Source organism: Pseudorasbora parva, chromosome 25 (genome assembly GCF_024679245.1).
Source record: "Pseudorasbora parva isolate DD20220531a chromosome 25, ASM2467924v1, whole genome shotgun sequence".
Lineage (NCBI taxonomy): Eukaryota > Metazoa > Chordata > Actinopteri > Cypriniformes > Gobionidae > Pseudorasbora > Pseudorasbora parva.
The window spans coordinates 31,904,607-31,917,581 of record NC_090196.1 but is presented as its reverse complement, the minus strand read 5'-3'; the positions used below and the strand labels follow the sequence as shown (position 1 = coordinate 31,917,581).

Below are 12,975 nucleotides of genomic sequence, written 5' to 3'. Positions count from 1 at the left end.
CTTTTCAGCAGTGAGCCATGCATTGTTTCTTAGTTTGTGTTATTGTTTTCAAATTACATGCAAAATTCTCTGATATTCATGAAAAATTTATCAAAGGATTAGTTCACTTTAAAAAATGTATTTTGATAATTAACTCCCCCCACCCCCCATATCTCATCCAAGATATGAATGTCTTTCTTCAGTGGAAAAGGAATAAAGTTGTTTTTTTTGTTTTTAAATGGGAACCAACGGTTGAAGGTCCAAATCAATGCAATTTCAGAGGAAGAGTTTCAGAGGCTCTGCACGATCCCAGAGGAATAGGGTCTAATCTAGACAAACCATTGGCCAATAAAAAAAAAAATTGTAAACTAAATTCCTCATCTTGCGCAGATCTGCAACACGCTACGGGCTGGGTAATGTTGGAAAGGTCAAGCTAGACGTTAGGGCTGGGCGATATGGAGCAACAAATATATATATATATATATATAGATATACATCTCGATATCTTTACAGGAAAAATAACCCCCCAAAAACTACAGCAAAAACAAATATGCCAAATACCACAAATTCTTTTCTTTTTTTTAATTGAAGTGCAAAGAGTTCAGTTCATGAAGGAACAAAGTGCTTTTATGACATGAAAATAACCTCCTTGATTACATAAATAATAATTTAACTGTAAAATAAAAGAAATAATAATCCTACAATACATATAGCCATCCTTTCATTTATTTCATGCTTTTCAAAAGACGAATCAAAACCCTTTTTTTACACTTAAACAGTGAGCAGTTTGCAGAAAGATGGGGGCATGACTGAGATATTAATAAACTGATTTTGTCATAACACCACATCCTGTTAAATTTGTACCAAAATTCAAACAGTAGATGTCGCGCTCTTTACTAAAGCGTGACTGAGTGCCTTATCATGCGGATCATGTAGGCTACACGAGTCGATTTTCACTTCTTTTCCAGTTACAGAATGAAATATGAACATCAGAAGGTAGGCTATAATATGATGGCTAAAGTACAACTTACAGAAGAGCACTGTGTCTCATAGGACACCCGGGATGTCTCGTATTTCCCTCTTGGTTAAAACATGAATAGACCTATTCATCATAATCCTGTGATAAAGCTGACAACATTAAAATAACGATATTGCAATCAAATGTTTTTAAATAATATGCGATCATCAGTTAGAAACAAATCATAAACTGACATGACTGCGAGTGCGTCTCGCACGTGTCAATCCCTGACTGTGGGTGAAACTTGCGATTTGAACTATGATGAACATTAATATTTCTTTATGAGTTTTAGCAAGCAGTTGTGTTATAACGAAATTCATGGTCTCTAAATTGAGTATTGAACAACGCGCGCGCTTGTCAACTTGATAAATAATCCTCACCTGGTTGCGAAAGCCGGCGCGTTCAATGAGACAACACGCGAGGGGTTGGGGAACAAAAGCAATGAGGCGGGGGGTGCGCGAGTTTTTGCAAAACAAGCAAAGTGGCGGAATCAGAATTAAATATAAACAATATATACGATTTGTCAAAATCCATATCGAGTTTAAAAAATATCTCGATATATTTTAAATAGAAATATCGCCCACCCCTACTAGACGTAGTAAAAAAAAAAAGCGCCCCCATGTTTACAAAGTGTTCGCGTGAAGAAAACTAGTATTAAATGGCATTCTATGGTGACTTAACTAGTGAAAATATAATTACAGGAATCAAGAATTACAGTTTTTATAGTGGAAATGTAATTCCTGATATATTACCAGGGGTACTAGTGGAAATCAAAATTCTGATATCTAGTGTTAGCATTTTAACTGGTGAAAATGTTATTCATAAAACGTCTAAACGGCTTGCCATATCTGCCATAGAGTCTTTATTTCATGAAGAATTAAAATAATGCAGGGTTGGATTGAGATTAGACTGAGAACGTGACATTATTTTTGTCATTACTGATTTGGATAACAGACGGTATGTTTAGTTTGTATAAACTGGGTCAGTTCAGAAACAATTACCCCGAGAACATTACTAAAGCTCACTGCGCTCAAAACACACACCCTTGATGGTTCAAGTGCCCTTACCCGCACCCCACTGAAAGGACGCTTTGAGCCAACATCAGGTAGAAACCCATTAGTTCCTGCTCTGAGCTGTCACTTCTGGGAAAGGCGAAACCAAACTCCTCAGAGAGAGGTTCCGGCCGGTTCCATTTGGATGTGGAAAGTGGTGGCGGCAGTCTTGCGCATCTTAAAGCACTTAGCAAATAAATGCCTTTTTAAAACAAAACTGTAAGGTGTTCACAAATGGACTGGTGTCCAGAGAGACTGTTTTCACTCATATATGAAAATGTCTTTAAAAGGTGTTATTAAAAGTGTAATTTTTTTATACTGTTGTCTGAGGTCAACTAATGACGTTCATGTGGTTTTTACATTCAAAAACACCATAACTCATAAGTAATAGGCTATTTTCTACACTTGTTTTGAGGCTCTCTCCTGAACGCTGGGTTTTGATGGGCGTGTCACTGGAGACTTGGAAGTAAACGCCCACGGCTAGGATTGGAGAAGATTTGCATACTTAATGAGTTTCAGCTCCTGTCATATCTATGCCCCTGTCAGTTCAGTTCACATGAGGGAGGTGTTGTTTTGAAAACGGCAACCGGAATGATTCAAGTACGTCGTTATCAAACAAACACAATGATTTATTTCTCATCCACCCACGATTAATTGTACTATTAATTTTCTTAGGGGTGTCCATGGTTAACCGATTAACCGGTAAAAATTGCGTAACCGATTGAAAATTTTTGCTCGATTAAGTGGCGTCAATGATGTGCTTTGAGTTTAGTTGTAATATATTTTTGCACCACTAGAGACCGCCAGAGCGCTCCCAGACATTTGTAATATCCACAAGAAGAAGTCATGACCAGCTTTCTAACATGAAGCGGGCAAAGAAAGCATGGGAGCACTTGAAAATTGAGAGTGACGGGGCAAAATGCAAGTATTGCAATGCAGTGCTTACCGCATTTTTCAGGCTATAAGTCGCTCCGGAGAATAAGTCGCATCAGTCAAAAAATGCGTCATGTAGAGGAAAATAACATAAGTCGCACTGGACTATAAGTCGCATTAGGGCAGAAGCAGAGCGGGAGCCACGCGCGCTGTGCATAACGGAGCAGAAGAAAGAAAGTTTGAAGTAAGAAACTTCTGAATGACTAGCGAAAAGCAGAGTTTACTTTAACTGTAATGAGAAAACAAAAAAAGCTAATCGCGGACTGAAAGCAAGATGGCCAGAGCTGAAGGACCAAGTCCACAGTTGCTTGAACTCTCTGCCGGGAGAGGCTCAGCCGCGCGAGTCAAACGCTGTGTGTGAATCGTTCTCGGCTGCATATTTTACTACATGCCCTAATCATGCAGGCGCCCTCGCGGCCACTTGCATTGCTCGTGAACTGGAGCGCATCTCATCCTAATTTAACGAAACTCAGCGTATGCCTCACAGACATGAAATATATCTTAAGAAAGCTTGAAATGTCTTTTAACAATTTAAAACAAAAAGAAATAGGCTACTCTCTGATTATGTAATCCATGATGTGCATTTCTCTCTATAGGCGCGTTCACTATACGGAGAGGGCGGTCGTCAAATTAATAAACTAAAAATAATAACCCTGACACACACTATGGTTAACCGAGTATTAACCGCTAAGGGCCTCGGTTAACGGTTCATGAAAAACTTGAAAACGTGCAGCCTAATTTTTGTATTACATAGCCCGCATGTTTGTTCGATATAAGCGCGAACCGCGCACATACACACACGTGCGTGAGCATGCCCTTCAAATGTCAAGTCAAGAGAGAGACAATAGCAGAACAAGAAAGGAAAGTGCAAAATGTGTGCCCTAGCTGGGATGTTGGGCTTTGCGAGCCCTGACCCATACATGTCTGAGTCCAGCGTGCTAAAGGTATGTTCTGTTAGATACGTACACACAAGCAAAAAGATCTATAACAATGCAATACCATCACATAAAAACACGTTTACTCACATAAGTGTGTTGCACCATTCCTCCTGTCGGATCCAATATAGAAGAATAGCATTGTGAGATATGTTTTCAAACGATCCCGCGGTGAAATTAAGTGAACATGTCTTCCCCACGTCAGCTGGAACTTCATTAAAAATAAAGTTCAACCACTCATTCCTAATATTAGGATCAGAAGGAAGCTAATGGAGCGACTGTGTTCTTCCGCAACCAGGAATAGTGCAATATCTTGCCATCTTCTACGGCAAGTTTATTGCTGCTGGCTAGCGTGATTCGATGAGTCAGTGATCGGGGCTACTGAATTAGACGTGTTTATTATTCGGTAGAGGCGGTGTTTCGTCAGTCGATAACGTCAGGATGAAGTCCACGATCGTTTTCTGGCCCTGGTGTCTATAAAAGCTTTTCTTTGACCAACAATGAAGTTTTCAGCTCTGAAATTTACAGGATAATCTTATATTACCATGACCTTTTATATATCAAAAGCTCAAAATAAAGTTGATTTCTCAATTCATCACCCCTTTAAAATATAAATCATTTGTTTAATGAAACTGTAAAGACTTTACATGCACAAGACTGTCCAAAAAACAAAGACAGTTCTTCAGCAATACGTTCATAAAATACACACATTCATGCATTCACTTTATAAAACAAGATGATGTGGTGGAAATCTGTCCCAAAACCTAGTGTAGCCTCCCTAGGAAGCATTTGAACACATTATCCAACGCCTTGTTTTGGTTCTAAAGCAACATGCATATTTTACAGATAATGCAATTCCCAGAATGCATTGCAACAAGCTCCGTGAAAACAAAAGGTTTATTTTTACATCAATTACTTTTAGTTAGTTAAATAGCTAAATACATAGTTTAAATCCAACTTAAAAGAACCCCTGTGGTGAAAATCTAGTTTTTAATGTTGTTTATAGGTCTTTAAGGTGTTTTTAATATGCTTTAAGACAAACCATGTGCACATTTATAAGTCACACCATTGCTGAGTATTTCCTCTTGAACACTGCAGTGAACCAAAGACACGGTTTGAATTTGCTGGTGCTTCTGACGTCACAAACTACCTTCTGTAACCAATCACGTCACGAGGGGGGCGGGGCTTTAGCATATCATTTACTATGACCGCTCTGGAGCAGGGGAGTCTCAAAAGAAGCAGGTTATACTGGTGTATTTTTCAGTTTATCTGAAAATTGGGTACTTTTAGCAATATAGTGGGTGAATTATGTACATGATGTATATTATAAGGTTATGATGAACTATATGTTCTATGATGTTTTTAGAAAGTGAATGGGAACATGGTTTGTGTAGGATAAGCGACACATTATAAGCTGTTTGATAACGTAGTCAAGCAAAAGCAGAATCATATTAATTACCATTATGAGTCTGATGTTGTAGAGAGCGATCCATTTGTGCAGCGTTTACTTCAGTAAAGTTGAGCGAGTGGATCTCTGAGCTGGTGTGAGTGAGTGGAGGCGGGGCTCATTTGCATATTCATGAGTTCATGTAAACTAAATGATGCAAGGGTGTGGAGTTACATTCAAGCAATAATAAAGGCATACAATCAACATATCTATATTTTGGTGATCAAAGAGGAGTTAATGGATAAAAGTATTTACCACAGAGGACTTTGAATGTACTTTTTACACAAAGTGTGGCATCATTCGCTTAGCAACATGCTAACACCAATTAGAATCAACTGTGAGCATATTTATTTTTTGTAGTCCAGGGATGGCATTGAATAGGAAGCGTATGAGTAATATGTTTAGTGGAGCCTGTTTGACCATATACAAGTTATAATGTGAACAACCACCTCTGGTGGTTTTAAAAGCAAATCACCTTCAGTTTGAATTAAACCATATTAAAAGCAGCATCTACAAAACATGGGCTGCATCTGAAATCGCATATGTTACTAAAATAAAGTAGCCAAAAAAGTGTGTAATAAGAGTAGCATGTTCAACATAAACAGTACCCAGTTGACACTACTTCTGAAGTGAGCATAAAATGGACCACGGGGCCATGAGGCCACGCCACGGGAAAGGATTTGTGAAGTGACGTAACTGATGCTGATGATGGTAGGTCACGTAATAATGACAACATGGTGAATGTAGTACATCATTAAAATCATACTACACACATTCATACTATATGGAATGTACTTTTTTAATGGTTGTGAAGTAATTCCATATTCAAAAGAAGTACCAAGAGATATGCCATTTCAGACACAGCGACATTCATATAATCAACTGGTTAAGACTGGGTTCTCCAAATGGAGGGAGACTGTACTTTAGAGTTTAGCTAAAACCAGAATCAAACTTACCAATTAGTCTGTTCAGGCGTATTTGATTAGGATTTGAGCTTAACTCTGCAGGACAGTGCAGATTTAACCTTCATCCTTCCCTCGGGTCATTCTGACCCAAAATTTTGTTACATTTGAGTGTTCATCGGGGTGGTCCAACGGATCAGGGCTTTTGTCGCACTTCAATACACAAAATTGACTGGATTCGAGGTTTATGTGGTTGAAAATGAATAAATATATCTTTCCCTCATGGGTCTATTTGACCCCTATGGGAATGTGAGGAATGCAAGAGGTCACCAGAGACAACTAATGCAAGATATTTTGAGCTGGTTTTTATTGCATGTATTAGTTATTTTGGATTTAAGTTAAAGGATAGGCTTAAATTATATTTTACCACGGTCTGTCTGAATACTCGATTCTGATTGGCTGCAAGGTGTGCAATAAAATCATTTAAGACACAGGTAGTTCCACGTCAGTGAAATCACGTTCTATATTAATATATTAATGCGCTGTTTTCACTGAAGCACACAGACGCATACGTCACTCACACACAGAGAGATTGGAGTTCGCGCCGCACACACTCACAGGAGCACAGGAACTTAACGCGGCCCAGCGAATTTACGTAATAAAATAGCTTTGGTACATTATATTTCTCAGCAACGAGGGGGTAACGTCGCTATTCTGAAACAATTTAATTCACAGCTTCATTGTGATAGCTGAATAGACGCAAGTACAAATCTCAACCCTCTCTCCTCTCATTCCTCTCGATAATTATTTAAAATAATGACTAATTTTAAAATAAATGCTAGAAATCATTCATTCAAAAAAACGTAATCTGACACACACTACTTTATCTCTGTGTCTGGTTCAAAGCAGGAAGAAAGCTAGATCTAACAAGCCGTAATTGATGAAAATAACTATCTGTTTTACCTTTCTGGTCAAATATTTAAGTTGTCGATGTCGGCATATGACCATCGGTTTTAATGCATTCAGCTTCGCGACAGACGGTTCTTTGCCACCACATCGTGTGTTAAAAACGTTTAACGCACGGCTTATTTATTGTTCCATATTTATTGATCCTGAGATAAGACTTACCTCTGTACTGGGCTTTCTCTTTTCCTGTCCCCATGCATCCGTGGGTTTAGACGCCTCATTTTTGATGAACGCGCAAGGGATGAGCACTTGCCTGACCTAACACCTGAACCAATAATCAATAATCACCATCAATTCAATCTAGTAATCAGGTTGATAAGTAATTAAACGTGTGGCTGAGGGGGTGCCCCATGATGATGTTTTATAAACATTATGTTGTATTTCGCTTGTTCCGATTCTATGCTTAATGGGAAGTAAGCCTTAAGGGCGGCACTAGAGGGCACTCACGCCACCAACTAACTTTTATTCCTTTTGCAGACTTTCTGGACATAAAAAAAAGGTATAATTTTAGAATTTAGGGTCATTTTGAACCGCAAGGGAAGAATTTGTTACAGGATGCGAGGGAAGAATGGAGTTAAAGAACCCTGTTTTATGAACTTTCTCTTACAATGACGTATTTGATGAGTCTCATTGATCCTCTCTTGCCCCTCAGATATGTCCTGTACCTGCCCTTCCTTCGCCTCCGGCCTCTCCAGCTCAGAGCCACGAACACCAAACAACAGCAGCCGAATGTGATGGTAGCACAGGTCGCTAAGGCCACCAGTACGGTGTTGGCTGCCAAATGCCACACCGATGTCAAGCTTCCCCCATCCCCACCGGGTGGAGGTGCGACACCAGTAGTGATGTTCCGGCTGATGTAACCCTTTGTGTCATTCAGGTACGGTTGACTGTCCACCATGCTGCTAGTTGGGGCAGTTAGGGAGGAACTCAAAGCGCCGGTGGTTGCAGAGTTGCCCATACGCGTGTGGGTAAAAGTTAGGGTCAGGAGTCTAGGGGTCGTAGAGTCAGTGCTGGTTCTTATGTCGCTGCTAATTGTCTGTTTTGGCTGAGATTGAATTGTAGTTTGGTTTGGGGTTCGTAAAGCCCATGTAGAAGTCTCATATGAAGGGGCATTTTGGGTTGATGTTTTGGAGGTCACATTTGGCGAAGTCAAAGAATTTGTCTTTGTCCACTGTGGTGTTGTAGTCATCTGTTGGGGATTGAGTGTAGAGTCCGTTTTAGGCTGTGATGTAGTTGATATAACATGCTCTGACGTGCTTTGAGTTGTAGCATGTATTGTCTTATATAAAGGGGTAATTTGGGTGGATGTTTGGGAGGTCACGTTTGCAGAAGTCAAAGGCTTTGTGGTTGTCCACTGTGGTGTTGTAGTCATCTGTTGGGGATTGAGTGTAGAGTCCGTTTTAGGCTGTGATGTAGTTGATACAACACGCTCTGACGTGCTTTGAGTTGTAGCTTGCATTGTCTCGTATGAAGGGGTAATTTGGGTTGATGTTTGGGAGGTCACGTTTGCAGAAGTCAAAGGATTCGTGGTTGTTAAGGTTTCCGATTGTGAAGATGCAGAAGTCTGGGTGCTAACGGTCTTAAAAACAGTTGTTTGCTCTGTAGTGTCTAGATACTCTTCTGACTTGGTAGAGGTAGTTTGCGCTGTAGTTAGGGTACTTGTCTTGGACAAAGATTGCATTGAGTTTTGAGAAGCAGATGCCAAAGGTTTTGTAGTCTGTAGAGATGTAGTTTGTAATCCCAAAGGCTGTTGGGTCGTTGCCGAACTTAGACCTTCATTGATTGGGATGGAGGTCAAAGTAGAGTCAAAGTAGTCAATTGTAGAGCTTGGGTGGGCTGTAGTTGAGGGGTTTGGGATGCTGTGGTTTAAAGTGTCAGTAGTTGTATCAGGTTCATCCGTTTGAGAGCTGGTTTGCGTAATGTGATGCAGGCTTGTTGATGCCCACTGTGGCGTAGTGGTCGCCAGTTGGGGATTGAGTGACGTAGTCGATATGACGTGTTCTGATGTGCTTTGAGTAGTTTTAGTACATCGAGGGAGGTTATGTTGTACTTCAAGTGTAGAAGGAACAGCGCGAGTGGTTTGTTGGGGAGTTGTAGGTTTAGTGGAGGCAGGACTGATGGAGCGGACGGGAGGGTTGGGTGGATAGTTGAACTGACGCTTGTCAGAGGTCAGCGGCTCTGAAACATTGAGCCGCGAGGATGACATGTGAGGCAGAACACGCACATTGGTGGTGAAGTGCTTTCCAAACACCAACAGGTCCGGATCCACACCTGAGCAACAGACATCGCAATCTTATTATTTATGAACAAGCTTTATACTTGTAGGCAATGTTCATTTTAGGGATGCACCGATATGAAAATTGATACCAAAAAAATGGCCAATAAATCTAAATCCAATTTTTGAGAGCCTGTTTACAAAAGTGTGCTTGAGTCATGGCTTTTAATGCTGAGACTTACAATAATGATGTTCTCATTATAATTTTATGTAGCCTATATGACTTGTGCTGTAGTGATGCGCGGGTCGTCTCATAAACCGCGGACCCCGCGGGTAAAGAAATTGTCACTTTATTTGCAGGTTGGGGCGGGTCATTAAAAACATAATAAATAAAAAAAATCTGTGTATGTTGCATGCAATTCCCTTTAGCCTATAATAATTGAGAATATCTATTTTTATATTTTATTAGGTTCTTTGATAGGGTTACAACACAAAGGCCGTGGAAACATAACTTCAGTGATGTCCCCAAACCTTGGCGTCTCGTGACACGTCACGAAAGCGGCTAGCCAAGCAGCTACTGCCGCCAGCCAGCCGAGTGAGTCAAAAAAAAAAAAAAAAAAAAAGAGATGAGTTTAGTGAGTGGGAGGATGATAGTGAAGAAGTTGCCGAGAGAGCCGAGGTTCATGCTTTGTAAATGCTAAAAATGTTATCCTTATCTTGTTATTAATATGACCTGATTTATGGTTCATTTGTTTACAGGAAAATGTTTCCAAGCACTTTCAGGCTGAAATAAAGGCTGCTTTCGTTTACATTACAATGCCCATTATGTCTATTTAATGGTCCCGGGCACAGGGCAGGTTGTAAAAATATATACAGTGGTGCGGGGAGGGCCAATAATTTCATAAAAGAGGGACCCGTGGGTTGGGAAACAAGCTAACCCTCGCATCACTATTGTGCTGCACTTAACTTAATCTTCCTTTTTGACATGATTTCAATCATATTTTAAGCAATTAAAACCCATCATGGTGAACAGTGCACATCTTAAGTGTCTCAGCTGAAAGAAACAATACTCATCATCTTTAATATATTAGACCTTTTTTTTTTACATAAAAAAATTAACATATATCGGCCAATACCGATATTGTGGCCTATATATCGTGCATCCCTAGTTCATTTCATTCCGAAATATTTCCATTGTAAAATGCATGTGATTCTAGTGCACTTTCTCAGCTTTAAATTACGTACAAATCTCTTGTTTAGAAAAGGAATTCCTGTCTTTATATTGCAGACTTTTCATACGCATACAATCCTCAAAAGAAAAAGATCATTCTGGTTTTACATTTGCCAATGTAGTGTTATTTGTTATGTAGGGTCTTCAACCAAAGTAGTGTTTGCTGTGCAGTTTCTCACCTGTGGTGACATTATAGAGGATGACATTTCCTCTGTGGTGAGGAACGCAGCTCTCAGCGGTCGGACATCGCAGATGAAAGCAGTTCACACTGTCCTGAGTGGTGTTGAAATGAAACACAGCCAGGTTGCAGGAGACTGTGCATGCAATTCATAAATTAATTTACAGAAGTCTAATAACAAGGTCTTTATGGTTGATGACGATTCTGAAGTATGCTTAAAAAATAGCTTTATGCATTTACATTATATATTGCAATCCCATTCTTTAATAAAGTTTGCATTTTTCAATTATAATATTAATTAAATTATAATATAGTTATATAGTTATAATACACATTTTATGTATAAATGTAATATTTTTAAATAATCTGTATTTTAAAAAGCATTTTTAGCTTATAGCACAAATCTAGTTTATACTTTTAACTTGACATTGAGTATATGAATATTGAAGACACTTTGCTTGTGAGGTTTCATAATTTGTACTTTACTAAAAGCATCAAATAAATGAAAACGTAAGCTTTAGATATGTATTATTTTACATGCATTGATGTGGCATTTGTTTTGTCTAAATGTCATTGCACTTCATAAAAGGAAAAAAAAAGTTTAGTTTTGTCAAGTATGTCAAAAATACTTGTGAAGTTGTAAATGCTTAAACAATCGATATAACATTCAAAATGAAGACAAAATAGTTTGGACACAGAACACATTTGAATGTCATTTCAAGTGCATCAGGGTCTTTTCTTTTCTAACTGCATCATCATTTTCTCTTCTGTTTTGGTGATTTTTAGTGGATGTGTGAAGTCGGTTCTCCTCAAGTTCACGTAAGACATTAACGATCAACATGTTCCTCTAACAAACAACCACGTGTTTTCATGTTTAACACCATCTACTAGTGGTTTATCATGTCTAAAATAACGTTGTGAAACTTTTGCTGTCTTTCTTTCATTGACACTTGCTTTGGTGTTTTGCTCCCTGATGCACTGACATTCAGAAGTTTTTGAGTGTTCTGTGGCTACTTTAGTTCTTCCAGGTTGAAGCATAAACTCACAGTTTGGTGTCAGGCAGCAGGCTCTGCTGCATTTGAGCGCAGACTCGTCCTGATAGACCCTCAGGATGTGAGCTCCTTTGCGCTGAGACTCCTCTATGTCCACATACAGTCCTGGAAACCTGCGGATCCAGCAGCTCTTATAGTAAGATGTCGGAGAGCAGCTGGAGTCCGAGGAGCAGATCAAACCCAGAATCCACAGCAAACTCCATGGAGCGGTCATTGCGCGCTTCATTCGGCTGGTCTGCGAGGCTCGAGCTCAAGTCATGTTGTTTTGAAGCGCTCGTGTGTGTTTCTGGCGCAGGTGAGCGGAACAGGTGTGTGATGATGATGATGAACGCGCGTGAAGCGAGCGAGAGCGCGCCAAGGTTTGTCCCGTGCTCTTTGTTCATCCAGAAAGTCGTTAATTTATTCATTCAAATAAATAAATGCTCAAATAGTGGATTTATAAAAAGATATGCTACATTAAAAATACTGTTTTTTCCCAACCCATAGTCATGGACAAACCCCAACCTTCAATGGTGGAATATCGCTGAAATATTGTCAATTGTTGTTGATTATCGTGTAATGATAAATGTTTGAAAGAGGTTTTAAAAAAACACTTAAACGAAATCAACGTTGCAAGATCTGTAGCCTACACTGAATCAATGTATGTCTTCAACAACATAAGCGAGAAACATCAGCCTTTTAAATGACTATTTTACGATATTTTGATCATAACACCTCTTCAATGTAGGCCTTTATGTTATAACAACAATTCTCTGAACGGTTATGCGAATTAGGGAACATTACATTTTTATAATTTTGTAGTCCTAAACGAATGTTAGCTTACTCACCTGAAGGTTGTAACAAGTAGCCTACTAGCCTAACTTAAAAACATTCCACCAATGATAGCATTTTTGTGCTAACATTTTCAACAAAAACAGATAATTCATAACGAAAGTTATATTGATGTTACTTAAAGAACGTTTTTGTCATGTTTGAGCCAACAAAAATAGATTATTGTAGCCTAAACAAATAAAGTTTTTCTTAATGTATAGCGTCTATTTTAGTTGGTATTTTATGAACTATTTGGC

The 12,975-nt window shown here is 39.1% G+C and overlaps 1 protein-coding gene across 1 annotated transcript; it reads right to left on the bottom strand.

Moving 5' to 3' along the window:
* Positions 1 to 7,821: 7,821 nt before the first annotated feature.
* LOC137065376 (mucin-2-like) lies at positions 7,822 to 12,122 on the bottom strand. The gene is made up of 3 exons (XM_067436986.1): positions 11,903 to 12,122; positions 10,858 to 10,992; positions 7,822 to 9,503 (listed from the first exon to the last, which is right to left on the bottom strand). The coding sequence occupies exons 1-3, from the start codon at positions 12,120 to 12,122 to the stop codon at positions 7,822 to 7,824; spliced, it is 2,037 nt and encodes a 678-aa protein (XP_067293087.1).
* Between the last annotated feature and the right edge of the window lie 853 nt (positions 12,123 to 12,975).

Coding starts and splice junctions, on each gene's coding strand:
- LOC137065376 (XM_067436986.1), bottom strand. CDS start 12,122: ATGACCGCTCCATGGAGTTTGCTGTGGATTCTGGGTTTGATCTGCTCC. Junction 10,993..11,902: donor CTGCTGCCTGACACCAAACT/GTGAGTTTATGC, acceptor TTGCATGCACAG/TCTCCTGCAACCTGGCTGTG. Junction 9,504..10,857: donor CCTCTATAATGTCACCACAG/GTGAGAAACTGC, acceptor TCTGTTGCTCAG/GTGTGGATCCGGACCTGTTG.